This window comes from Astyanax mexicanus, chromosome 1, assembly GCF_023375975.1.
Source record: "Astyanax mexicanus isolate ESR-SI-001 chromosome 1, AstMex3_surface, whole genome shotgun sequence".
Taxonomy (NCBI): domain Eukaryota; kingdom Metazoa; phylum Chordata; class Actinopteri; order Characiformes; family Acestrorhamphidae; genus Astyanax; species Astyanax mexicanus.
Window position 1 is genome coordinate 47,222,820 of NC_064408.1, and position 27,638 is coordinate 47,250,457.

The 27,638-nt window shown below is 37.7% G+C and overlaps 1 protein-coding gene across 18 annotated transcripts in view; it reads left to right on the forward strand.

Annotated features, from left to right (window-relative positions):
- LOC103035149 (tripartite motif-containing protein 16-like) overlaps nucleotides 1-27,638 on the forward strand; it is a 204,234-nt gene that overhangs the window by 59,630 nt on the left and 116,966 nt on the right. For 4 of the 18 annotated variants that reach the window (XM_049479204.1, XM_049479215.1, XM_049479255.1 and 1 more), the window contains exon 4: nucleotides 27,185-27,347. The exons of 11 other annotated variants lie outside the window; for them this stretch is intronic. In XM_049479204.1, the coding sequence (XP_049335161.1) occupies nucleotides 27,185-27,347 (163 nt within the window). Of the gene's footprint in view, nucleotides 1-67; nucleotides 531-1,211; nucleotides 1,284-1,507; nucleotides 1,721-1,894; nucleotides 2,055-3,611; nucleotides 3,669-4,206; nucleotides 5,085-27,184; nucleotides 27,348-27,638 lie in introns of those variants that run through there. 3 more of the 18 variants (XM_049479303.1, XM_049479274.1, XM_049479236.1) reach the window with 3 other exon arrangements.

The window sequence follows — 27,638 nt, forward strand, 5'->3', positions numbered from 1 at the left end:
AATCGTGGCCCCCAAAATCGGAATCGAATCGAATCGTGAGATAGTAAAAGATTCCCACCCCTAATGGACACTGGGATCAGGAGGATCAGAGGGGGGTCTACAGCTGCCCCCAGTGCAGAGAGACGTTCACTCCGAGGCCTGTTCTACGCAGAAACAACATGGTGGCTGAAGTGGTGGAGAAACTGAAGAAGACAGAAGTCCGAGCTGCTTCTCGTGCTCACTGTTACGCTGGAGCTGGAGATGTGGAGTGTGATTTCTGTACTGGGAGAAAACTCAAAGCCATCAAGTCCTGTTTGGTGTGTGTAGCGTCTCTCTGTGAAACTCATCTTAAACCTCACCTGGAAATTCCAGCCTTGATGAAGCACAAGCTGGTGAAAGCGTCCACACGACTACAGGAGAAGATCTGCTCTCAGCATGATAAACTGATCGAGATCTACTGTCGCACTGATCAACAGTTAATCTGTTATTTATGTGCGATGCATGAACACAAAGGACATGATACAGTTGCAGCTACAGCAGAAGAGAAACAGGTGAGATCTACAATCCTTCAGACTCCATTTATACTGATTATGTTTAGAATTTCGCAGAAACATTGCATATAATTGTAAGTAAAGTCAACATGACAGAATTGGGCATGCCTAATAAAATATTTTAAGACTGTTTGGGATGCCACCTGTCACAAAAAAAAGGATTACATAGGTAGGGATAAAATAATTTATTTTAAGTGTGTATAGCATTTGTTTAGTTTTCTTTTATATAGACACAGTGCTGCAGTGAATTATGTTCATAAAACAGTTTACATACCTTTCTTGAAAGTAGGCAAGTATTAAACTGCCAATGCAATACTTCCTTGGACTGGTGGCTAGCTAGCTAAAACTGTAGGATTTCTCAAGGTCAGATGGCTCATTTGTCCAAGCTAGCTTGCTGGCTAGTTGCCTGATAAATTCTACAGCTGGTTGTAAGCCAACTGGAGCATATGGGCTAATTGTTATATAAATTTATAAGCCCAGTCAACAGGGTCGCTAATGCCGCTAGCCTCACGCTCCAAGCCTGGTCGATGGGGTTGCTAATGCACTCAGCACTGCAGTGACACCGCTATGGTTTTGCATACCTTGATGTTCACTTAAAATGAAGAACTGAGACTCTTCAGCTACTGTTATTATAAACATTGTGGAGTCAAATTAACTGTATTTTTTTTTTTTTTTTTTCAGAAAATCCAGGAGAGAATCCAGGATAAAGAGGAAACTGTGCAGGAACTGAAACAGGCGGTAAAAACTCTTAAGGTGAGTAGTGAACAGAGAGTTGATGAAGCAGCTCTACATCACCTCACTCAGGATCTTTATTCAAACAGTGGGGAGAAAAATGTTGAGACACTTTTGGTTTCTACACAGTTAGTCTCTCTAGTCTCTCAGTAAGAGAGTGAGATAGAGCTGAGTGTTAACTGGACCTCCATCTGGTGTGTGTGTGTGTGTGTGTATTATGGTTTTGTGTGTGTGAATTGTAACAGAGCTCTGCACAGTCAGCAGTGGAGGACAGTGAGAGGATCTTTACTGAGCTGATCCGCTCCATTGAGAAAAAGCGCTCTGAGGGAACAGAGCTGATCAGAGATCAGGAGAAGACTGAACAGAGTGCAGCTGAAGAACTCATTGAACAGCTGGAGCAGGAGATCACTGAGCTGGAGCAGCTTTCACACACAGAGGATCAAGTACACTTCATCCAGGTAACAAACACTGTTCTGATCTACAGAAACACCTGATCCTGATCAATGTTCTGTGTGTTCCTGTGACTCAGCAACCATTTCCATACATTCTATACATATATAAATCCAGTTCTTCAGTGTTTGTTTATTAAAGTGGATTTACTTTTTTATTCATTACTATTTCTGTCTCTCTAGAATTTCCAGTCTCTCCACGTCTCTTCTGGATCTGATCAGTCACCCAACATCAGTGTCTGTCAGCATCTCTCATTTGATGAAGTGATCAGATCTGTATCTGATCTGAAACAGCAACTAGAGGAATTGTGTGAAGAGAAGTTCAGCACAATGTCTCCACATGGTAAGAGGAGCTGTTCTGCTCTCATATATTATATTATCACAACACTACGTATTTTGGTGTTTCAAAATTATTAAAATATATTATTAATTTTAATTATTTGTCATATTTCTAAGACTATAAGACTGCTCATAGATTTTATTTTGCCGAGCGTAATCACTTTTTATTTTCACATAGTTCTCTTTCATGTATTCATCCACCATTTAATGATTAGAAAAAAAAGACATTTGAAGTTTCAAAAATACATTGATTTTCTAAACATATTTTATTTACTGTAATATATATATTGTAGTAGCTTAAGCTTTACTTCAGTTGAGTTTGGAGACAACATGATTAATATTAGGAGAAAATTTTATTAATAAATGCTGAATATGCAGCGAGTGTCTTCGGTCCCTTGACAATAAAACATTATAAAGTGTGTGACGATACTGATGTCAAAGGTGTCATCAAAAAATCTATTACAGTTATGAAATAATAAAATTATGGGAAATGGACCACACCTAACCTTAACATGTCAGCTTGTTGTACAACATCTCTGTGAAACACTTGTGAAACACTTGTGAAACCTACACATTTTTTCCAAGCTGTTACCACTGCCTGTTCTTTGTGTGAACTCTCCTGCTGCTTCTGCTTCCTCAGCCACTTTTTCTTTTCCATTAGCTTATTTTTATGAAATAGCTTTATTAGTTAATTCTCAAAATGTACATACAATATGCACAGGAACGCATTTACATTAATACCATTACATGTACAAGATTTTGTATTAACAGTAAAAAAGATATAAAGTCCCACTTTTATGTTTTTATGTCCAGAGTTCATCTTCTGAGTTCAGTTATGATTGTCCTGGCTCTGACACCACTGTTTCATATCCTCTCTTCTGCCTTGTTGCCTATTATGCTGAAGCTGTCTTATTCTGTTAATATTTTTTTCAATCCCTTGCTGTATTTACTGAATCAAATTGCTGTATTTGAACAAGCTTTGAGCTGTTTTCTGTGGTAAACCGAAGCATCTTTTTGAAGATATTTATAAGAGCATTCTGGAATGTAAGTATAAACAGGTTCAGGGAGACAAGATGCTGACCTGCAGTCAAAATGAGCTGTGGCTTTGTTCAAAACATTTAAGTGCTGCACTATATGGCCAAAGGTATCTACTTAACTGCCTTATGTTTGGTGATGCAAGGCTTTATGGAGCTGCTCGGCCACGGAAACCCATTTCATAAAGCTCTTTATGCACTGTCTTTAAACTAACCTGAAGCCCTGGAAGTCTGTAGTGATTAACTCTCCGGTCCGTTATTTTAAGTTGACAGAGTAAATTATATTCGTTCCCAGTCCCTTTTAATTGTTTATAATACCACTGACAGTTAACTGTGGAATATTCAGTAGCGTGGAAAAGGGCTAGCACAGATGTCTATATTTACACACATATAAACCTTTAATAAAGTACTGTTCACAAACAACACACAGTCTTATTGTGTGTAAAAATGAGACTTGTTCTGTAATCTTGCTCTAGATAGTCTTGTTTTTCTAACTGTTCATTTTGTACTGTATTGTGTCTCTACAGCTGCAGCAGTTCAGATTTTACCCTCAGAACCAAAAACCAGAAAAGACTTTCTGAAATGTAGGTGAAACACACACACACACACACACACACACACACACACACACACACACACACACACACACACACACAATGTGCATTATTTTATTACTTTTTCATAACATTTTACTTGAGTGTCCAAATATTCCTCTCCCTTATCCTGGTCCAACAACTCCTCTCCCATATCCTGGTCCAACAATTCCTCTCCTATATTCTGGTCCAACTACTCCTCTCCCTTATCCTGGTACAACTACTCCTCTTCCTTATCCTGGTCCAACTACTCCTCTCCCTTATTCTGGCCCAACTACTCCTTACTTTTTCCTGGCCCAACTACTCCTCTTCCTAGTTCAGGCCCAACTACTCCTCTCTTTTATCCTGGCCCAACTACTCCTCTTCCTTATCCTGGCCCAACTACTCCTCTTCCTCATTCAGGCCCAACTACTCCTCTCCCTTATCCTCTGAAAAAAAACACACAAACAAAAAAACAATTTTAAATGAATTACAAATACTGTAAGAACATAATGTCAGTAATAAATTACACTCTACTATATTTTTTTAGATTACCGGCGGCTGACTCTGGATCCTAACACAGCACGTGCGCACCTCAGTCTTTTTGAGAAGAACAGAATGGTGAGACGCAATCATGATGTTCAGCAGTATCCTGATCATCCGGAGAGATTTGATTACTGGTGTCAGGTGTTGAGTAAGGAGAGTATGAGTGGACGCTGTTACTGGGAGGTTGAGTGGAGCAGTTGTCAATATGTGTACATAGCAGTGTCATATAAAGGGATCAGAAGGAAAGGAGGATGTCATGAAGGTTGGTTAGGACACAGTAATCAGTCTTGGAGTCTGGTGTGTTCTTCCTCTCTCTCTTTCTGGCACAACAACATTGAGACTAGGCTCTCAGCTCCTCCATCCGCCAGAATAGGAGTGTATGTGGATCACAGTGCAGGAACTCTGTCTTTCTACAGCGTCTCTGATACAATGACCCTCCTACACACAGTCCACACCACATTCACTCAGCCCCTCTACGCTGGATTTGACTTTCCTGATTATAATTCCACTGTAAAGTTATGTGATTTAAAATGAATGTGTAAATTGGGTAATAAAGATGATGGGGTTAACCTTGCTAATTCCTCAGTGGTAAACACTGCTTTCACACAAACACTTGTACTTATGTTTAACATATATATGTTCTTTACTTGTTTTAACCAATAATCCAAGCAAATCAATTAATAAAGGTTAAATTTGTGCTACATTTATATTTACATTAAGATCAGCATGTGTTTTTGATTTCACTGTGTATACAGTTTACATTTGTCTTTATTTGTACATGGTTTTATAAAATGAAGAGAAATTAAATCTAAAAAAACACTTGGAAATCAGTGGAAACATAAAGTAACCTTTTTTAACAAATAAATATAAATCAGATGGACACCATATTGATTCTGTTCTACTTTCAGATCTGAAAACTTTTACTCCTGAGCTGAAGTAAGAAAGAGATTTAATAATTTTCACAGAGCATAACATGTTAAAAAAACAACAACAGAATAATAAGGTTGTAAAAATGGATTAATTAACTTCAAACAGGGTTCACATGCTTATTTACGTATGTAGGGGAAACCAGTTTTTACCTTTTTAGCTGTGGTCTGGAAGAAATCCAGTTTGACATACTTAGACATGTCTGCATCAATACATTCAGGTTAAACACTTTCTTAAAATAAACCAATTAGAGATTTTTTTTTAGGTTTGAATGCTAAATAAATAAATGATCATACTTTAAATATGTCTGATGTGTCTGTTATTTCTGCCTCGGCAGCTCAGAATCTTGGTGTAGTAATTGCAAATTAATTAGAACAGCTTTTCCACATGGAACAAAAATATAAACTAAACACTTTTGGTTTTGCTCCCATTTTTCTTTACCTAAAATCAAAGATCTAAGACTTTTACAATCTCCAATATAAGCTGTCTTCAAAGGCGTATCAGAGAATTTGGCAGTACATTTAACCGACCTCTCAGCTGCAGACCACGTGTAACCACACTAGCCCAGAACCTACACATCCAACATCTTCACCTTCGTCTTCACCAAAGAATTTCTGCACAAATTGTCAGGCTCCGTCTCAGGGGGTGAGGTCGTGTGAGTGAGGGGTTTGCTGATGTCAATGTTAGATCAAGTGGGGCATGGTGGCATGACGAGATCCTGAGGCCCTTTTTTGTGCCATTCATCCATGGCCATAACCTTATATTGCAGCAGGGGGCTGGAGAACCTGCCTGTTTGGTTCTTGCTGCCCAAAATGCCTTTTTGTCCATTTTTTTGTTTAATTTGTTTTCTTGTAAGTGTGAAATTTATACTAGTTTTGGCCAGGAAATTACCAATCAGCTTGCTGGTTTTGCAGAGGAGAGTGAGTGTGAGTTGGGAAACACTCCTCACTGTGACTTTAAGCAGCGGGTGCAGCTGCTGCTGTTAAAACTAATCTGGATATACAGTGATTTTTCTAAGAGAAAGGTAACGGAGCTAACCATATAAACTGTGATGAGATTGTTTCTGATAGCTGGTTAAAAAGACACAAATTAAAACACACAGATCAAACCCACTGTGTGCTTAATAAAATGCAGCTTGTGTCTAGTCAGTTAGATTAACTTTGTAAATAGATATATAGCTTGTGCCTGATCAGCCAATAACTATTTCATTTTCAAATTGTGTTCATTCATTTAGGATTGCAGGACTTATTGTGAGCTATAGTAAACGAAAATGTATTTCGCCATACCTGTTAAGTCTCCCGTTTTGGCCAGGAAACTACCGTATTTTGCCCCTCTTTCCCGCCGTCCTGCCGTATTAGTATATTTCCGGAAATTTCCCATATTTTATTAAAAAAAACACTTATTAATGAGGCCACTGACTGCTGTGTAAATGGAAAATCTCTTAACGCCAATCACGGTGCCAGTTCAGGGAGAATGTTCCACCTTTCAGGAGAAAATTTTTTTTTTACATTTTGTCACCTAACAACCACAAACTTAAATGTATTTGATCAAGATCTTAAGTGATAAACCATCACAAAGTAGCACATAATTGTGAAGTGGAATGAAAATGATACATTGTTTTTATAAAATAAAAATCTGAAAAGTGTGATGTGCAAAAGTCACTCTAAAACCCCTAAATAAAATCTAGTGCAGTCAATCGCCTTCAGAAGTCCAGCTGTGTGTAATTTTGTCTCAGTATAAATACAGCTGTTCTGAATTGACCTCAGTGGTGTGTTACAGAATACCAGTGAACAAACAGCATCATAAAGACCAAGGAACTCACCAGACAGGTCAGAGATAAAGTTGTGGAGAAGTTTAAAGCAGGGTTAGGTAAAAAAACATATCACAAGCTTTGAGCATGCCAAAGGGCACTGTACAATCCATCATCCAAAAATGGAAAAAGTATAATACAACTGCAAACCTTCCAACACATGGCCATTCACCAAAACTGACAGATCGAGCAAGGAGAGCACTGGTCAGAGAAGCAGCCAAGAGGCCCATAGTCACTCTGGAGGAGCTGCAGAAATCCACAGCTTAGGTGGAAGTATCTGTCCTCAGGACAACTAGAAGTCATGCACTCCACAAATCTGGCCGTTATTGAAGAGTGGCAAGAAGAAATCCACTGAACTCTAACTGTTAGTAGTTTGGTATGCACTAGTTAGGGATCAGTGGCAGATGCTGAACTGAAAAACGGACTCTGAAAAGGCGCCAGGAGTCAGGATGGAGAGGGAGGATTTTGAAAGCCGAAACCACGTCAGCCTTAGACAGCCAGGCCCATCGCGGGATGGGGAGCTTCGTCCCGCAAACATACGTCAATGAAGTTCCAGATCCAGGGCGTCTTGGAATGTAGCAGGGTTCCAGTGTTGGAGATGAACCGCAGCGCGAGCTGAGAGGGGGCGGCGCTGTAGATAGAGAATGAAGGTCATGAAGCTCCAGCAAGGAGCTGAGCGGGTGCTGCAGCCCGGTGAGAAACGGCGAGAGAGGAGGCGGGAAGAGAATTGACGGAGTAAAGGAAGGAGAAAGGCTGGCTGGAAGGGACGGGTTGGAGAAGTGTTGCCAACTGCTCAGTAAGGAAAGTAGCCATTGGCTGCAATTTGTGATGAAAACCCCTTAAATGTTAGAATGTTACAAATGAACTCTAACAAATGAACTACGTCCGTTGCTTTTATAAATAGGCAGAGACTTCTGAAAATAACTCCATTTTAACGTAAATTACATGATTAAGTTTTTTTTTTTTTTTTGTGACAGTCAGCGGCGGCTTTAGGTATGCGCAGTTCGTTGCAGCGTGTTTGAAGAGCGGTGTGAGTGTGTGGTCTGACTGAGACTGCGCTGTGAGTGTCGTGGGCGGGGCTCGCGGCAGCACCTGCTGCTCGCTGAGGAGAAACTGAAGAGCATGTGTGTTCATTTAAACTCTCAATAACAAACAAAAACTAAGTCGGCAAGTTGGCAACACTGTTGGAGAACAGCAGGAGGAACGCAGAAATGGAGAAGGAGGATGACCGAGAGAGGGGGTTTGAACGACTGAGGGGAAGAGGGAAACGAGAAAGACGAGAGAAACGAGGCGCTGAGGCGAAGTTGGTGCCGCGCCAGGTGTGCGAGAGCTGCAGCAGCGGCGAGGGGGTTTGGACGACTGAGGGAGGGGGAGTTGGACGACAGAGGGAGGGGGAGTTGGACGACAGAGGGAGGGGGAGTTGGACGACAGAGGGAGGGGGAGTTGGACGACTGAGGGAGGGGGAGTTGGACGACTGAGGGAGGGGGAGTTGGACGACTGAGGGAGGGGGAGTTGGACGACTGAGGGAGGGGGAGTTGGACGACTGAGGGAGGGGGAGTTGGACGACTGAGGGGAAGAGAGACGAGAGAGACGAGAGACGAGGCGCTGAGGCGAAGTTGGTGCCGCGCCAGGTGTGCGAGAGCTGCAGCAGCGGCGAGGGGGTTTGGACGACTGAGGGAGGGGGAGTTGGACGACAGAGGGAGGGGGAGTTGGACGACTGAGGGAGGGGGAGTTGGACGACTGAGGGAGGGGGAGTTGGACGACAGAGGGAGGGGGAGTTGGACGACTGAGGGAGGGGGAGTTGGACGACTGAGGGAGGGGGAGTTGGACGACTGAGGGAGGGGGAGTTGGACGACTGAGGGAGGGGGAGTTGGACGACTGAGGGGAAGAGAGACGAGAGAGACGAGAGACGAGGCGCTGAGGCGAAGTTGGTGCCGCGCCAGGGGTGCGAGAGCTGCAGCGGCGGCGAGTTGAGCGGGTGACGTCATCAGGCCGCGACACTGGTGCGGCTCATGTGCGCTGTTCAGAGGTTCAGTGAAAAGTTCCGCTTTTGGAGCAGAACGGGGGAAAGGGACGCCACGGTCCTTCAAAAACCCGCTGCAGCTTAACAACAGTCCAATCGGACATGCGAGGAGGCTGGGACTTACTAGGAGAGAGGGGCTCAGGGCCGGCGAGGCCGGCCGAGGAAGACGGGCGTCCGGAGCGACTAGCCCGCGCAGGAGGAGTAGGGGGAGAAGAGCGGCGGGAGCGCCGAGATCCGGGGGTGCACTGGTGAGGACGACCGACCCGGGAGGAAGAATAAGCAGTAGCCGGAGTAGAACCAGGAGTAGCCGGAATGGAGATTACGGAATTCAGACGACGAGCCCAGCGAGGTGGAGTAGGGGAAGGGGGAGAAGAGCAACGGGAGCGCCGAGATCCGGGGGTGCACTGGTGAGGACGACCGACCCGGGAGGAAGAATAAGCAGTAGCCGGAGTAGAACCAGGAGTAGCCGGAATGGAGATTACGGAATTCAGACGACGAGCCCGGCGAGGTGGAGCAGGAGTGGAGACAGGCTGGCTAGGAGGGAAGAGGTCCTCGTCGGAGGCGGTGAGTTAAAGGTCCATGGTGGAGAACAAGCTAATGCGAGCAGGCGGGTGCGGCAGATTCGACTGATGCGAAGTTTTCGTCACGAGATATAGTTAGTTAGGGGAGGTATTTATAGGACGGTTGATTGATACGGGGTGGAGTTAGAACGTAGAGTTCGGGCGTGGTCCTTCTCCCAAACTTTTGTTATTACATAACATCATTTAGATTAACTTTGTAAATAGATATATAGCTTGTGCCTGATCAGCCAATAACTATTTCATTTTCAAATTGTGTTCATTCATTTAGGATTGCAGGACTTATTGTGAGCTATAATAAACGAAAATGTAGTTCGCCATACCTGTTAAGTCTCCCGTTTTGGCCAGGAAACTACCGTATTTTGCCCCTCTTTCCCGCCGTCCTGCCGTATTAGTATATTTCCGGAAATTTCCCATATTTTATTAAAAAAAACACTTATTAATGAGGCCACTGACTGCTGTGTAAATGGAAAATCTCTTAACGCCAATCACGGTGCCAGTTCAGGGAGAATGTTCCACCTTTCAGGAGAAAATTTTTTTTTTACATTTTGTCACCTAACAACCACAAACTTAAATGTATTTGATCAAGATCTTAAGTGATAAACCATCACAAAGTAGCACATAATTGTGACGTGGAATGAAAATGATACATTGTTTTTATAAAATAAAAATCTGAAAAGTGTGATGTGCAAAAGTCACTCTAAAACCCCTAAATAAAATCTAGTGCAGTCAATCGCCTTCAGAAGTCCAGCTGTGTGTAATTTTGTCTCAGTATAAATACAGCTGTTCAGAATTGACCTCAGTGGTGTGTTACAGAATACCAGTGAACAAACAGCATCATAAAGACCAAGGAACTCACCAGACAGGTCAGAGATAAAGTTGTGGAGAAGTTTAAAGCAGGGTTAGGTAAAAAAACATATCACAAGCTTTGAGCATGCCAAAGGGCACTGTACAATCCATCATCCAAAAATGGAAAAAGTATAATACAACTGCAAACCTTCCAACACATGGCCATTCACCAAAACTGACAGATCGAGCAAGGAGAGCACTGGTCAGAGAAGCAGCCAAGAGGCCCATAGTCACTCTGGAGGAGCTGCAGAAATCCACAGCTTAGGTGGAAGTATCTGTCCTCAGGACAACTAGAAGTCATGCACTCCACAAATCTGGCCGTTATTGAAGAGTGGCAAGAAGAAATCCACTGAACTCTAACTGTTAGTAGTTTGGTATGCACTAGTTAGGGATCAGTGGCAGATGCTAATCTTTCAAGGAGGGGAAGTTCAATTTCAGGCTACATCTTAAAATGTGTCGGTTTATTTACACATAAATTCTACCCTCCCTGAGATGGTTTCATCAAGAGGCATGGCCAACAGTACATTTTATTTGTTACAGCACCTGTTACTTTTCCCCACCTTTTGCACTAAATTAATCTGAGCAGTTGATCTGCCCTGCTGTTTTTTTTTTTCGTAAGGAAGACTTTCAAATGGCTTTGCCAAAATCCGGTCCACAACATTAAAACTGACTGACATTATGTACAGCTTGCTCACTAGCTAGGGACTGGAGCGAGGTTAGTGTGAAATGTGTCCGCCTGTGAGTGCTTTGTGACGGTGGAGGGGCTGAGCAGCACCCGCTGGACAGAAACTGTGATAGAAGTCAGAAAAAGTGATATAAGTCAGTCTCCAAACACAAGCAGCTACAAAAAAACACCAGAAATAAAGGCTGGATTTGTCGCTAGTCGTTTTTAACAAAGAAAATGTGTAGCTAAGAGGATTAGGAAAGTCTCCGGTTTAACTCAGAACAGAATGAAAATTTAAAACTCCCAGCACGGATGTTTACACTAAAAGATCGCTGATTCGCTCATTTCGCTGTCAATCAAAAAGGGATTCAGCCTCAGACAGATCATCCAATCATCACGCAGAAGCTGAGCGTCCGGGTCGGCCGAGGCCAGCCCACCGCTCCATAGACCCCCAGAGACGCTGAGCGTCCGATGGGCGGGACAAAGCTTAGCATTTATCCAATGACTCGTTTCCTTTCGCTGAACCCTTTGTTTCACTATTGAACTCAGCGCTCAGTGTCCGCACTGTTTAAAACACCGTGAAGCTGCGGGAATGAGTGAGAGGAAAGCCGCATTGTTACCAGTGATAAGAAGCTGATTCTGAACAAAAGATGAGCGCGCTGTAGCGCATAGTCAATGACATATACACACACAACAGTATATATTTGATCACTTGTTTTTTGACACCTTGCAGTCTTAACCTCCTGAGAACTGAGAAAAAAAAGTATTGTAATTTATGTTTTTTTGTGATTTCCTATCTCTTAGGAGTAAATAAAACAGATTACCATTTAGACTTTTTCAAATTTATTTTTATTTTTATTTTTATAGCATGTCCACTATAGTGGAAATCAGGATTATTGTAATCTACGGAACAATGAAACTTAACAAGTTAAACAATAACAATAATACCAGGATATATTGGACTTTCATTCTGTATTCATTTTAGTTTGTTGAATTTAGGGATTTTAAAGAAACAAGTTCTGTTTTCCTGAAAGCTTATTTATTCTCTTTTGCATTCGTTGTGACTTACTCATGTGTAATAATAATGAATGGCATAACCAGTAATGGCATAACCAATCTAATCAAAATGGTATGATGTTAATTATTTTATTTACTGTACTATCTGTTGCCAAGGACAGGCATTAGTTTAACAATGAATGGTTTATTTATCTTTTTTTACTGGATAAATACACTTATGGTAATCCTAGAACTAAATAAATCATACGTGCTAGTCCTGGCCCACAGAGGACGACGGCTTTCTTGCTGGTCCGTGTTCTCATCTGATGAGCTTCCTGCCTCATCAGAACTCCCTATCTCTTCTTCTTCAGGTTTTAACTCTTCCTCATCATGTTCCTCATCTGATAAATCTAAGTCTGAATCTCCCTCAATTATTTTGTACAAAATCTTCTTTGCTTCTGTTCTGTCTCCTAAAACAATGCATTAAAAATACTGGCTGTGAAAGACATGAAGATCATCCTGGTGTCCACTGTAGAGGACATTTATAAAATGGCTATTATTCAATCCCAAAAGTAATTAAACTGCTCTCAGACTTCATTAAATAATTCCTAACAACCTCAGAATGAATAAAATACATGAATTTCATAGTAGAAATGCAATAAATAAAGAATATTTTACTCATCCTTTCTCCTTCCATAAAATGTGCTTGTTGTTATAAAGCCATTTTGTAGAAACAGGAACTTGAATTTGTCAGTACCCCACCCCCCAAACATGTGGTATCACTGGAAAGCTCAGGATGTCCTCTTTAAGATACAGCAGGAATTATTAGTGTAACTCAAGCAAGTAAAATGTGAGATGCAGAAACATAATGTCCACTACAGAGGACACAAATGAATAGGCCAGGTCTCAGGAGGATCGCATCTGTTAGGGAGGTAGAACAGGTAGAACCTGTATAACATGTAACTGTAGACAGTGTTGGGCACGTTACTTTGAAAAAGTAATTAGTTATAGTTACTTCCAGGACTGGACTGGGACAAAAAATCGGCCCTGGCATTTTTGTTTAGACCGGCCCATAATTAGCAGTGCACAACCGACTTGCAATTAATGTATGTGGGGTTACAGAGAAGCATAATGTATCAACAACATATTAAATATAAGAAGTTTAGTGTAGTGCTGGGCAGTATACCGGTTAATGCGGTATACCGTTGTGCAATTTTAAACCGTAGAAACATGCTGGTTGTTCAAATACTGTCACTGTAACTCGCTGTTGCCAGCTGGGAGAAAGTAGGGAATTGTGGCTGATTTATGAAATCATGCCATGCAACTATATCTTAAAAGCATTTGACACTGTCTTACTCTTACTCAGGGTGGGCATATATTTTTTACACGTAGTTTAGTCATGCTTAAATTGCTTTTTTTACTTATCATTTATCCGTTTTTAAAAAAACTGTTATTTCACTTGTTTGAGTACTTTTTAAAACATGTTAACCCACAGCATAGAGGATACAAATTCAAACTACTATGCAGCCTTTCAACACACCATTAACCTAAATATCTAAAATACTATGATGTAGCCTAAAATGGACACTTGCTGCTCATCCAACACTTTTCAGTATTGACCATTTGCTATTTTATCAGAATAAGGGGGCATGACTACCAGATTGTGGGAAGTATGCAAATACCATATAATAGAGCTAACGTTACCCCATCACCTGTTACCTGTTTACGTGCTACACTTTTCCGCTCTGTCTTTTGGTTCTGTCTTTTGGTTCTGTCTCTTGGTTTCTGTCACAAGCCTGCTCTCCCTGTCTGCTGCTTCTGAGGACGCGGAGGCAACAGCAGCGAACATGCGTGTGATATTTACACATTTTGTAGCAGCTACAGTGAGACACTCCAGTTTCTCCACACGTAAATTCTCTAGTGGGAGTTCAGTGGACCACGCGGAGAGAGGGTGGGGCTGCTTTCGTCCTATATCCTGATTGGTTCAGTCCACTGTCTATATTGAAGACGGGCCAATGGGCCGCTCCCTCTATATTGTGGGCCGGTCTCTTGGGAAAAAAAGGAAAGAAAAAAATAAAATAATAACAAATCTTAACAGCATCGGCCCCTGAGGACTGTCGGCCCACCGGGAAAATGCCCGGTACGCCAGATTAGCGGCCCAGCCCTGCTCTTGATTACATTCCAGAGGTTTTCAATGGGGTTCAGGGCTGGACATTGTGCTGGCCATGACACTGATCTGGTGGTCCTTCATCCACACCTTAATTGATCTAGCTGTGTGGAATTGAGCATTGTCCTGCTGGAAAAAACAGTCCTCAGATTTGGGGAACTTTGCCACAGTAGAAGGAAGCAAGTTTTCTTCCAGGATAACCCTGTATGTGGCTTAGCTTAGAAAATGAAAATCCATCTGTCACCTCTGCTGCGGTCTGATAGCCGGAACAGTAACCAGCCAGGCTAGGCTAAGCTAAAGCAAGCTACACTAACCTAACCACAGTCCAGCCAGCTAACCAACACCACCCAGCAAAACAGGCTGAAATGCTCGCAAACGCATATCTTTTACCTGAAGATGACTCAGTGGAGCAGGAGAGGAGAGCTTCAGGGAGATTTCAACAGTTCTGTTACAGTTTACTTGTTGTGGAACTACTATTAAAGTATATTCATCATCAATTTTTTGAGGGTCTTTTATTTTCTTTATTCATTTTGTAAAAAAAAAACAGCTGTATAAAAGCAATAGAACACTCGAGGTTGTGTGTTATCGTGAATAACATCAGCTGTGATAATCTACGACATAACACAATCTCATGTCCTATTGCTTAAATACACCACTGGGAGCAAGACATGGGTCTCTGCAGCTAGGAGTACTGGGCGTGTCGAAAGGTGTGGGCGTGTTGAAAAGTGGTCGTCTATTGGTCTATAGGAGCTGGCGTTTCAGCGTGGCCGCCATTTTGGAGTCTGCAACCATGTGCCCCAAGTGCATTAATTTACACTGAGGAAGGAGTTTAATAAACCTATAATTAGTGATGGCAAAAGTGGGGCTTTTGGGTGATCGAATCAAATGAACCAATTGATTCGGAAAATGAATCTTGTGAGACGTTCGAATCATCACACGCCACAGGGACATCTAGTGGGCAACTAGGGCCTAAATCCACAACTTTTTCTTAACAGAAACAGAAGTGATGTGTTTTTTATGAAAAATTTAAGAAATATTCCCCCATAGCATGTTGTGTCCCTGAATAAATTTGAGTCATGAAAACATATTATTTTGCAGAGAACAGGGTTGTTTTAATGATGTCATTAAGATGTATTTTTCATTATGATACACAGTCAGTGGATTTATATAGCTGACATTATTCATTTTACATTGCAAGGTAGGCAAATGCTTGTGTAATACTTTATTTATTAAACATTACAAGTAATCAGTTGTTTTTATTATTAACAGGATCTGTTCCACAGTGCTTGGACTGCTGGGTTGCTGGAATTGAGAGATATTTTTTTATAATTGAAACAGATGAAGAAAGACGGCAGAGTGTCTGAGCCAGTAATCCATAGGGTCTTTCCTCTGGGCAGATATGAGACCAAGCATTCTGATCTCAGACCAGCTGCTTGAACGTAAGTGCGGACTAAAACGCACGAAAAGATTTAAAATATTTCTAAACTGCGTGACGTAATGAAACCTGTTTTTGGAACAGTCGTTCGAAACAGTGTTTCGGAACACCGTGATTCAAATGAATCGATTTAGTTCGTAGTAATTTTAACAGTTCTATAAGGACTACAAAGACTACCAGGACTACTGCTATTTGCAGTTGGTTAATTCTTTACTGAAGCTAACTAGTAGTGATGGGCACAGCAGCTCTTTTAGATTAACTAATCATTAGATCCGTTCACTAAAAAGATTTGTTCAAAAGATTTGTTCATTCGAACAAATCTTTTGTGCTGCTCGTCTGTGACGTACCGGAGAAGCTGTGCTGTGCTTGTTTGGTGATGAGGGCTAACAGTGCTGTAAACACGCTGCTTTATCAGTTGTAGACACAGAAGAAATGTCATGTTTCAGTCGTGATTACAATAAAGTAAACATTTCACGGTAAAAGAGACAAATTAATGATGGTTGTTATTATTTACTTTCTGATGGAAAAAGTAGCTTACATGCAGGTGGAATTTCCACTATGAATATAAATTTAATCCGTTTAATCACAACAAAATTCTACTGCATTTGTTTTTCTTCAGATGTAAATTATTATAGTGAATATTTAAATGTAAATAAAAGAACGAATGTAAGAAATGTAAAATGCAATTATATTGTCACCTAAAATACAGATAAAATCAACATAGGGTGCTGGAATAAAGAATGCATGATAAATTGGACTGTAAAATTGGTTGTGAGGATTTCTGAATTCAAATTTAATTTGATGAGTAAAAAATATCAGAGTGCAGGTCTGTGTGTGTGTGTGTGTGTGTGTGTGTGCGCGCGCGCTGGGAGAGATTTATATATATATATATGAAACATATAATCCACAATGTTATGTTGGTATTTTAGATAAAAGTGCCAGTAGAAAGAGGGGGTTTATGACAGTGCTGTATACATTTATTACACTCTGCAACTGCAGGAGGAGCACACGAGCACAAAATCTTTTAATAAACAGTGATAATGGAACTGTGGTATAATCACAATAATACACTCGGGGTTCGTGCTATAACGTGTCATATTGGCACTGTTCAATTAAGTGAAACCCCTCAGCTGTACAACACTTTCCTACACTCATATAGAGATAAAATGAGGAAGATCAGAATCAGAGCTTTATTCTGAAGGTGAGAGACAGATACAGGTTTACAGTGGCTGTAGAGACTCAAAACTACAAAACACCAGTCACACATGTGAGAGCAGAGAAAAACAAAACAAGCATATGACCTGTCTATTTGCATAACCTGCTGATGCCAGGTGAGGGAGCCATTACAATACGTTTTTTAAAAATAGAGAGATTTAGGAGGGAAATTTAGGAATACTTACGTTTTCTCATGGAAATGTTAGTTATGTTGACCAAATGATAAATGTACATCTCTCTGAAATGTTGGAAATGGGAAAATGGGTCATTTGTTCAGTGAAGTGTGATGCAATATCTAGAAAAGAGTCTCCAGCTAAGCCCTCAAGACCTCGTCTTTATTGGTGCCAAACCTGGGTTTAAACAACACTTTACTTTATAGATTTGTCAAATATTATCCACAACTGTGCACACTTTTATCTAAAGTAATGCTACACACACCACAACATTTCAGTTCAATTCCCTGTGCTATTCTCCACATCTGAGATAAAATATGCTAGGTAGTTCTTGTCGAATGGCTGTCTTTAATTCTAGTGATTAAATGTCCTTGTTCAGTACACCATTATACAAATTACCTGCTGTGCAAAATGCTTATTTAATCTAACGTTCTCCCCTTCAGTAACTCCCTGTTAATATTCTATCTTGTAACTTGAAAGATGGTTCAGTGCAAACACATAGATTAATATGCTTTACTCACATAAATGATTCCTTCTTAACACTTGTCACATGCTCTAGGGGACGACCCAATCAAAGCCCAATAAGATGCAGTTCTAAGCTTAAAACACCATTTATTTACTGTTTACCATTTAGGATGGATCAACATGTCTTACAAACATGGCCCAACTGCCCCATGGCCTACATCATGTGCTTTTTTAGGATAAACTGTCTTTTATTATTTCATTTACTCCAACAAATTGTAACTATTTCGGTAACACTTTATAATACTGTTCCATAGTTAATAGGTAACTAAGCAGTAACTAAGCAGTAACTAATTAATAGTGCTGCATTAACACCTAAATATTTTCTATTAACTACCAGGGAGTACTGAATAATTACTCAGTAGATAGTACTGAACTAATGATAATAGTAGTTCACTATTAACTTCACAATAATTACTGAGACTTACATATCTCCCAGAGAACTACTTACTAATGATGTCTTCTTTATAATAACTACTTATTAATTACTGCTCAAATCAACATTAACTACTGAAAACCCTTACATGCCACCTGGGGAACTATAGATCTAAATCAGTCTACACAAACAATTACATCAGTGGTGATATTAAAGGCATATTTGAGTGACACCATTTGTAGTAGTAGTAACCTTAATTACCTTATTATCATCATTATCTTCCAAATATTAGCAACATATAGTAAAATACTACAGTGTGTCGTAATCTGCTTAAACCCCATTTTTAAAAGGAAAAAAAATAATAAAAAATAACGTAATATTATTACATAGTAGACATTATTTATGTTCTCCAGAAGACTGAGTGTACTCAATTTTGTTTTAATGGTCACTGCTTTAATTTTCAGCACCAACCTTATAAACGTTCATCTTTAGCCTAGCAGTCTCACAGACTTTTAAAGCCCATTATTAGGGTAATTACGGTAATTCCACAGCACCGGACCGCTAGCCTCTATCAGTGTGTTTATCTGCTGCTGCAGGTTACTCTAACAGTGGTGATATTAAAGTCAGTGACACCACTTATCATATATTAACCTTACGTACCTTAGTTTGCTTAATATCTTCCAAATGTTAGATACACTGAAATGTGCAGTAGTCTGTTTAACCCCCATTTTTGTAATGTTCTGTCAGTGTGTTACAGGTGTTTATTCGGTAACACTTTATTTTAAGGAACACAAATTAGGCGCTTATTAATGTCTTATTATTTGCTTAACAAAGCCAAAATTAGACATTTATAAATGATTTATTCACTACTTATTTGGCTTCATTCTGTGTAAGTGTTATTGGTGCTTAATTAGTGGTCTGTTATGTAGAAATGATTAATAATGGCTGTATTAGTTCTTAATTAGTTCAGAATAAACGGCTTGTACTCTTGGGAATAATTTGATATATCTTAATAATTCTATATATATAGGAATAATTTAGCATATTTGGGAATAATTTGATATATTTGGAACAATTTAGTATATTTAGGAATTATTTGATATATTTGTTTACTTTCTGGTGCTATGTAACCAATATCCCTTATGAAACATAATAAATGGCAATATATTGGAAAATATAGTGCAATATATTAAATAATAAGTTTTCATATATGGAAAAAAGGACATCTATTGTTTAATATATGACAATTTATGCATGGACCATTTATGTCTATATATTGGTAAATATAAAAACATACCACAATAAAGACAAAATCTCTAAACTGCTAAGCTGCAATATTTTTTTAGACCAAATGCTTTTTTTTTTTTGTATTTATTAGTGTCTTTCTTAGTTAAGCATTTCACAAAAGAGACAAAAGCGTACCATGGTTTAAAATACATCCTGAATGTGCCAATAAAGGTCCACAGTTACAAACCCAATAAACAAAATACATTTACATCATCTACAATTACTTAAATAAAGCGGTCATATTCATGTTTGCATATTAAAAATTTTAATGTAACAAAGATTGACAAGTTATTACATTTTTTTTTGCCCAAATGCTACATACATTACACAGACCTAGCCCAAAATCTTATATTTAGGTGTATTACACTTATACAGTCTATTAATTTTACTTTGTGATTTATCATTAATTTTGTGTATAAGGGCATACGAATATTATTATATCATATTATTTTATATTATATTTTTATTATATTGCTAATAATGTATTACATTTTTTTAATGTATTACATAATTTTAAATAATTGCAAGAAAAAAAAAGCATTAGCTATGGTCAGTGTGAATCACCACATACAACAGTTCCTGTAAATGTGCTGTGTCTCAGTTGTAACCTACTGAAAATACCCTCCCTCTCCTTAAATCATAATTGTTACATTTTCAGTTTGAAGATTGAGCAAAAATGTACCCGTGGTTTTCAGACAAGCCAAATTTGGCAGGATAACCGCGAACCTGGCAACTCTGGGGAAAAGCGTTCTGTGATTGGACTGCAAGAGCAGAAGATTTACAGCGCGATAGGGCGGGACTAAGCTTTGGATGATGTTCGGAGAAAAGACGCTAAAATTGGCTCTCAGATTGAATGAACTGAATGAATATACAGGTTATGGTTTGCCCTCGTTTCTTGGACGGAGGGACCAATGCAGTGAGCACTGTGTCAACCAGCTGGATAACTGACTCTGATCCAACAGAAACCTCCCCGCAGTCCTTCTAAAGTTATCTGGCAAGGTGAGTCCTTAATTTTAACCTAGCTTTAAGGTAACTAGCTACTTTATCTTTAGTTTAACTAGCCAACCTAGCTACCAGCTAACCTAGCTTTAAGTTAACTAGTTACCTTTGCTTTAATGTAACTAGCCAGCCTATCTTTAATGTAACTAGCTAGCTTAGCTTTATTTTAACTAACCAGCCTAGCTTTAATTTAACTAGCTAGCTTAGCTTTATTTTAACTAGCCAGACTAGTTTTAATGTAACTAGCTAGCTTAGCTTTATTTTAACTAACCAGCCTAGCTTTAATTTAACTGGCTAGCTTAGCTTTATTTTAACTAATCAGCCTAGCTTTAATTTAACTAGCTAGCTTAGCTTTATTTTAACTAACCAGCCTAACTTTAATTGAACTAGCTAGCTTAGCTTTATTTTAACTAGCTAAACTAACTTTAACTTAACTAGCTAAGCAAGCTTTAATTAAACTAGCTAACCAATCTTTAATTTAACTAGCTAACCTAGCTTTAAGTTAACTGGCTACTTTATCTTTAGTTTAACTAGCCAACCTAGCTACCAGCTAACCTAGCTTTAAGTTAACTAGTTACCTTTGCTTTAATTTAACTAGCCAGCCTAGCTTTAATGTAGCTAGCTAGCTTAGCTTTATTTTAACTAGCCAGCCTAGCTTTAATGTAACTAGCTAGCTTAGCTTTATTTTAACTAACCAGCCTAGCTTTAATTTAACTAGCTAGCTTAGCTTTATTTTAACTAACCAGCCTAGCTTTAATTTAACTTGCTAGCTTAGCTTTATTTTAACTAGCCAGCCTAGCTTTAATGTAACTAGCTAGCTTGGCTTTATTTTAACTAGCCAGCCTAGCTTTAATGTAACTAGCTAGCTTAGCTTTATTTTAACTAATCAGCCTAGCTTTAATTTAACTAGCTAGCTTAGCTTTATTTTAACTAACCAGCCTAACTTTAATTGAACTAGCTAGCTTAGCTTTATTTTAACTAGCTAAACTAACTTTAACTTAACTAGCTAACCTAGCTTTAATTTAACTAGCTAAGCAAGCTTTAATTAAACTAGCTAACCAATCTTTAATTTAACTAGCTAACCTAACTTTAAGTTAACTAGCTACCTTTGCTTTAATTGAACTAGCTAGTTAACTAGCTAACCTAGTTTTAAGTTATAATTTATAGCTAGCTAACCTAGCATTCATTTATAAGTTATAATTAGCTAACCTATCTTTAATTTATGTTATAACTAGTTAACCTATCTTTAATTTTGGATTTATTACTAGCTAACCTAGCTTTAATTTATAAGTTATAACTAGCTAACTTAGCTTTATTTTAACTAGCTAAACTAACTTTAATTTAACTAGCTAACCTAGCTTTAATTTAACTAGCTAAGCAAGCTTTAATTAAACTAGCTAACCTAGCTTTAATTTAACTAGCTAACCTAACTTTAATTTAACTAGCTAACCAAGCTTTAATTTAACTAACTAACATAGCTTTAATTTAACTAGCTAACCTAACTTTAATTTAACTAGCTAACCTAGATTTAATTTAACTATCTAGTCTAGCTTTAATTTAACTAACTAACCTAACTTTAATTTAACTAGCTAACCTAGCTTTAATTTAACTAGCTAACCTAGCTTTAATTTAACTAGCTAACCTAACTTTAATTTAACTAGCTAACCTAGCTTTAATTTAACTAGCTAACCTAAGTTTAATTTAACTAGCTAACCTAACTTTAATTTAACTAGCTAACCTAACTTTAAGTTAACTAGCTACCTTTGCTTTAATTGAACTAGATAACCTAGCTTTAAGTTATAATTTATAGCTAGCTAACCTAGCATTCATTTTTAAGTTATAATTAGCTAACCTATCTTTAATTCATGTTATAACTAGTTAACCTATCTTTAATTTTGGATTTATTACTAGCTAACCTAGCTTTAATTTATAAGTTAGAACTAGCTAACTTAGCTTTAAGTTAACTAGTTAGCTAGCTAAATTAGCTTTGAGATATGTTTTAATTAGCTAATCTAGCTATCTCACTTTATCCCATGAAATAGCTATGCTAATTTATTTTGTATTAAGGATTTAGCTGTACATTATTAAACTATCACAGTTTACCTTTAAATTAGGCTTGTTAGCGGTGGGTTCCAAATACTGAAACTTGTTTTTAATCTAAGAGTATTCGGACCCACTTGTAACTAAGTAGCATTGGGTTGCTGGTGGTCATTGTTTGTTTATTTCTCATTTTCTTCCTTTGTTATAAGGTGAAACTGGGGAAGGAAGGCACCAACACTGTCTCAGCCCATTGTTGGAAGACTGCAAAAGCACAAGCTACAGCCAGTGGGACGGCACGAGTGCTACTGATGGAACTCTTGAATGTTGATGTTTTTCTGAACTTTAAGCATACCTTTATCTGTTTTTGTATTATACATATAGTAGTATATGGTAGTATATATTCTTGAATTTATAGTGAAGTGTATTGTTAAATATATAATAAAATAAATTGTGATGTGTGGTAATAGATGGTCATTCGTTAGTTCGTTCGTTATCCGCTAAGATTGATCGTTTTCGGGAAACCCACCCCTGACTCGTTCTTTACTCACGTCGTTCGTTACTTCGTTCGTTATTCGCTAAGATTGATCGTTTTCGGGAAACCCACCCCTGATCTACAGAAACACCTGGGGTGTGTTTCCCGAAAACGATCAATCTTAGCGAATAACGAACGAACTAACGAATGACGTGTGTAAAGAACGAGCCAGTTCTGCGAGTGTTTCCCAAAGAGCTTCGCAAAGTGAAAATTAACGAACGAGGTTAAAGAACATCTTTGTTGACTCCTCCCCCGAAACAGCGCGCTCAATCGATCCACAAATATCGATTCAACACTGCAATATGCAGTATTTATTCACTATTACACCCTAAAAACGTAGAAATGTGTTGTAATTAACAACATTATACTCCTAAAGATACATATGACTAAATAAATACTCGAAAATCTAATCTATTTTAAAACATTAAACTTATTTTTACATTTTTAAAACTATTATTGTTAATATATATTATATTAATAGATATTATACTAATATTATTAACAGTAATATTGATAGTAATATTAATTTATTATTATTCTAATTTTTAGTATTATAAAAATAATATAATAATACATATGTTCCTGTGTGTGTGTGTGTGTGTATATATATATATATATATATATATATATATATATATATATATATATATATATATATATATATATATATATATATATTACATTTTAAACCAACAGAAATATGTTTTGTACTTTATACTGTGAAGCTCCAGCTCATCCTAAATCACCATCTCAGTTGGGTTTATGTCAGGGGATTGTCAAAGCCATGCACCTTTTTGTCTACTAATTCCATTTGCGTCAATTAGTTTTCATGGTTTTAATATTAATCAACAATGTAAAAAAAAAAAAAACATGGAATGAGACGTGTCCAACTTTTGACTGATATTTGCGAGCTGACACACCCCAGAGTTTGCCCAGATGAACTTGGTGACTTTGCAGCTTTGCTTAGACCGTGAGCATCATCTGCAGGAATTGACTGATTGCATTTCTTGCAGCATTAATGTCAAGACTTCTATCATCGCTAATCTGGATTTAAATAATTTACTCGTGGGTTTGATTGCCCAGTTAGACTACAAGCCACAGTTGGCATTATAATATAATATAATATAATATAACTTATTCACTCATTTACTCACTCGTCAACCGCTTTATCCGTTAAGGGGCGCGGGGGGGAGGGGGGGAGTGGCTGGAGTCTATACCAGCTGGCATCGGGCTGAAGGCAGTATACACCCTGGACAGGATGCCAATCCATCACAGGGCAGACAGACACAGACAGACACACAGACACATTCACTCACACCTAAGGGGCGATTTTTATCCGACATCTAATTAGACTGAACTAATTTCTTTGGACTGTGGGAGGAAACCGGAGCACCCGCAGACACGGGAAATAATATAATATAATATAATATAATATAATAATTATATAATATAATAATAATTATATAGTAATATAATTGATTATAATTAATAGTAATATAATATAATATATTAATATTAATAATTATATAGTAATATAATTGATTATGATTAATAGTAATGTAATATAATTGCTTCAAACACGGAAATTATAATTTTTCTTCCTCAAAATTGGCGGTCCCTGGTGTTTAAGGTGCTGAACTGCAAGTCGAGATCCCCTAAAGAAGCTCGTTAAAAATAACGACTGGGTGAGAGCACTCGTTAATCTGCGATCGAGTTTACGTAGTACTTTAGTTACGCACCGGTTTGGGAAACACTCTTTAATTAACGATCAATCTTAAGTACGAGTTAACGAAGTTCTTAGCGTTACGAAGCTTTCGGGAAACCCACCCCTGATCCTCAGAAAGATTCTCACACTCCTCCTCATAAAGTTTATTAATGAGATAATAAATAGTTTATTTTAGTCTGTGTTTCTCAGATCTTAAGTAGTAAAAGAAGGAAATTATAGCTGCAAATGATTTTAATCTTTTTCTAAAAAACACTGAGAAGTTCAGTGTGAAATTTAATTCATTTTAAAGATCTGTTTATCAAGAGTCTTCAGTTAGATCTTACTGCGTAATGTGCAAAAGAAACACAAGAAAATCAACCAAACCAACAGAATTTAATGATAAAGCTTAATTCTCATATTTCAGTGCAGTTATTCTCATTATTTTGAAGAACTGATACTTTCACCTGCTGTGAGAGACAATAATAAAGAAATATGAAAGGAAGAAGTAACTTTTACATTTTAAATTATAATGATTAATTATATTCTGTTAATGTGTTTGTGTGATATACTGTACCTGATCATTTAAAGATATTAGAGTTAAGAAACAGCAGAAACAGGTCAATTAATATTTTACAGCTTCAATACAGAATCATTTCAGCAGAACTACTGCAGTGTTTATGAGGAAAATCACCCCAATGTTATAAAACCTCACATTCACTGGAAATAAAGAGTGTAATATGCTGATACACGTTTAATAGAGCAAATGAACATCATGTTTCTAACAATGTAATAATTATGAATAAAAGTTGCTCAGTTATGACTCAGATTTTACCACATTTACTGAATATTTTATAAAAAATGTAAATACTCTTTTAAAGGATGATTTACAGCATGTTTTCACTGTTAATCCATTTAATTAGTGTCGGGTTACAACAAAAATAATGATCTATTATTTAGTAACAATAAGGAAACTGGGGTGGATTTCCCGAAAGCTTCGTAATGCTAAGAACTTCGTTAACTCGTACTTAAGATTGATGGTTAATTAAAGAGTGTTTCCCAAACCCGTGCGTAACTAAAGTACTACGTAAACTCACTCGCAGATTAACGAGTGCTCTGACCCAGTCGTTATTCTTAAAGAGCTTCTTTAGGGGATCTCGACTTGCAGTTCAGCACCTTAAACACCAGGGACCGCCAATTTTGAAGAAGAAAAAATATTATTTCCGTGGTTGAACAATTATATTATATTACTATTAATTATAATCAATTATATTATTATATAATTATCAATATTATTATATTATATTATGTTATGTTATGTTATGTTATGTTATGTTATGTTATATTATATTATATTATATTGTAACAAACTTTGTCTGTGGCTTGTAGTATAACTGGGCATATTGGAATTGACCAATCAAACCCACGAATAAATCATTAAAATCCAGATTAGCGATGCTAGAGTTCTTGACATTAATGCTGCAAGAAATGCAATCAGTGATTTCCTGCAGATGATGCTCACGGTTTAAGCAAAGCTGCAAAGTAGGTCCGGTGCAGGGGACGCCTGCGGTGTCTTTAATCCCACCTACACGTATTGTAAAGGGTATCGGTGAATGTGCAGGTAATATTTAATAATATTCCTTATTCAGGTGCTTCTAACCAACATTGTGGCCGTTCATCTGGGCAAACTCTGGGGTGTGTCAACTCGCAAATATATAAGTACCAGTCAAAAGTTGGACACGTCTCATTTAATTATTTTATTTTTTATTTTTTTACATTGGCGATTAATATGAAAACCATGAAAACGATTAATTGACGCATATGGAATTGTCTAGTAAACAAAAAGGTGCATGGCCTTCACAATCCCCTGACCTAAACTCAACTGAGTGATTTAGGATGAGCAGGAGCCAGAGTGTATATAAAACATATTTTGGTTGGTTTAAAAAAAACAGGTATACGTATAAGTATTATTATATTATTTTTATATAATTTATTTTTTATATAATTTATATTAATTTTATATAATTATTAATAATAATAATAATAATAATAATAATAACAATAATAATAATAATAATGATAATAATGATAATACATTAATATTACTATCAATATTACTATTAATAATATTAGTATAATATCTATTAATATAATATATATTAACTATAATAATTTTAAAAAAGTAAGAAAAGTTTAATGTTTTAAAATAGATTAGATTTTTTATTATTTATTTAGTCATATGTATCTTTAGGAGTATTTTAATAATGCCAAAGTACATCCTTTTGTAATTTAAATTTCAGAATATGTATAATGTTGATGATTACAACACAGTTCTACGTTTTTAGGGTGTAATAGTGAATAAATACTGCATATATGCAGTGTTGAATCGATATTTGTGGATCGATTGAGCGCGCTGTGTCGGGGGAGGAGTCAACAAAGATGTTCTTTAACCTTGTTCGTTAATTTTCACTTTGCGAAGCTCTTTGGGAAACACTCGCAGAACTGGCTCGTTCTTTACTCACGTCATTCGTTAGTTCGTTCGTTATTCCCTAAGATTGATCGTTTTCGGGAAACCCACCCCTGGTCTTTATTTTACAGATTTCTACAAATTGTTACCACAGTATTACCACATTACTACCTATTGATTACAGATCTGTAAAGTAAAACTCTATTTTCACTCTCTGTAGAGATTCCAGTCTGTGAGTGTCTCTTCTGGAGGTGAAGATTCACCCAGCATCACTGTCCATCATCATCATCTCTCATTTGATGGAGTGAGGAAATCTCTCTCTGATCTGAAAGAGCGACTGGAGGAATTCTGCAGGAAGGAATTCAGTAAAATCTCTCCACAGGGTAAGAGGAGGAGATCTGATCTGAAACACACTGAAGATCATGTGACCCTGATTAACATAAATACACAATATTACTCAGAATAAATAGAAGATTTTATGTAGTTTTGATGGATAAAATATTAAAAATTCTCTAAATTTCTTTATTTTTAATCATTTCATAAGAATCTCCTCAGGGCTTCCATAGACAGTGCAGAGCTTTTCTCCAATCAGCTCCCAGCTCACCTGCAGCAGCTATACAGTGTTATTAATGCTTTATTACAGGTGTTTGAAAACCATTAACTAAAGTTACACA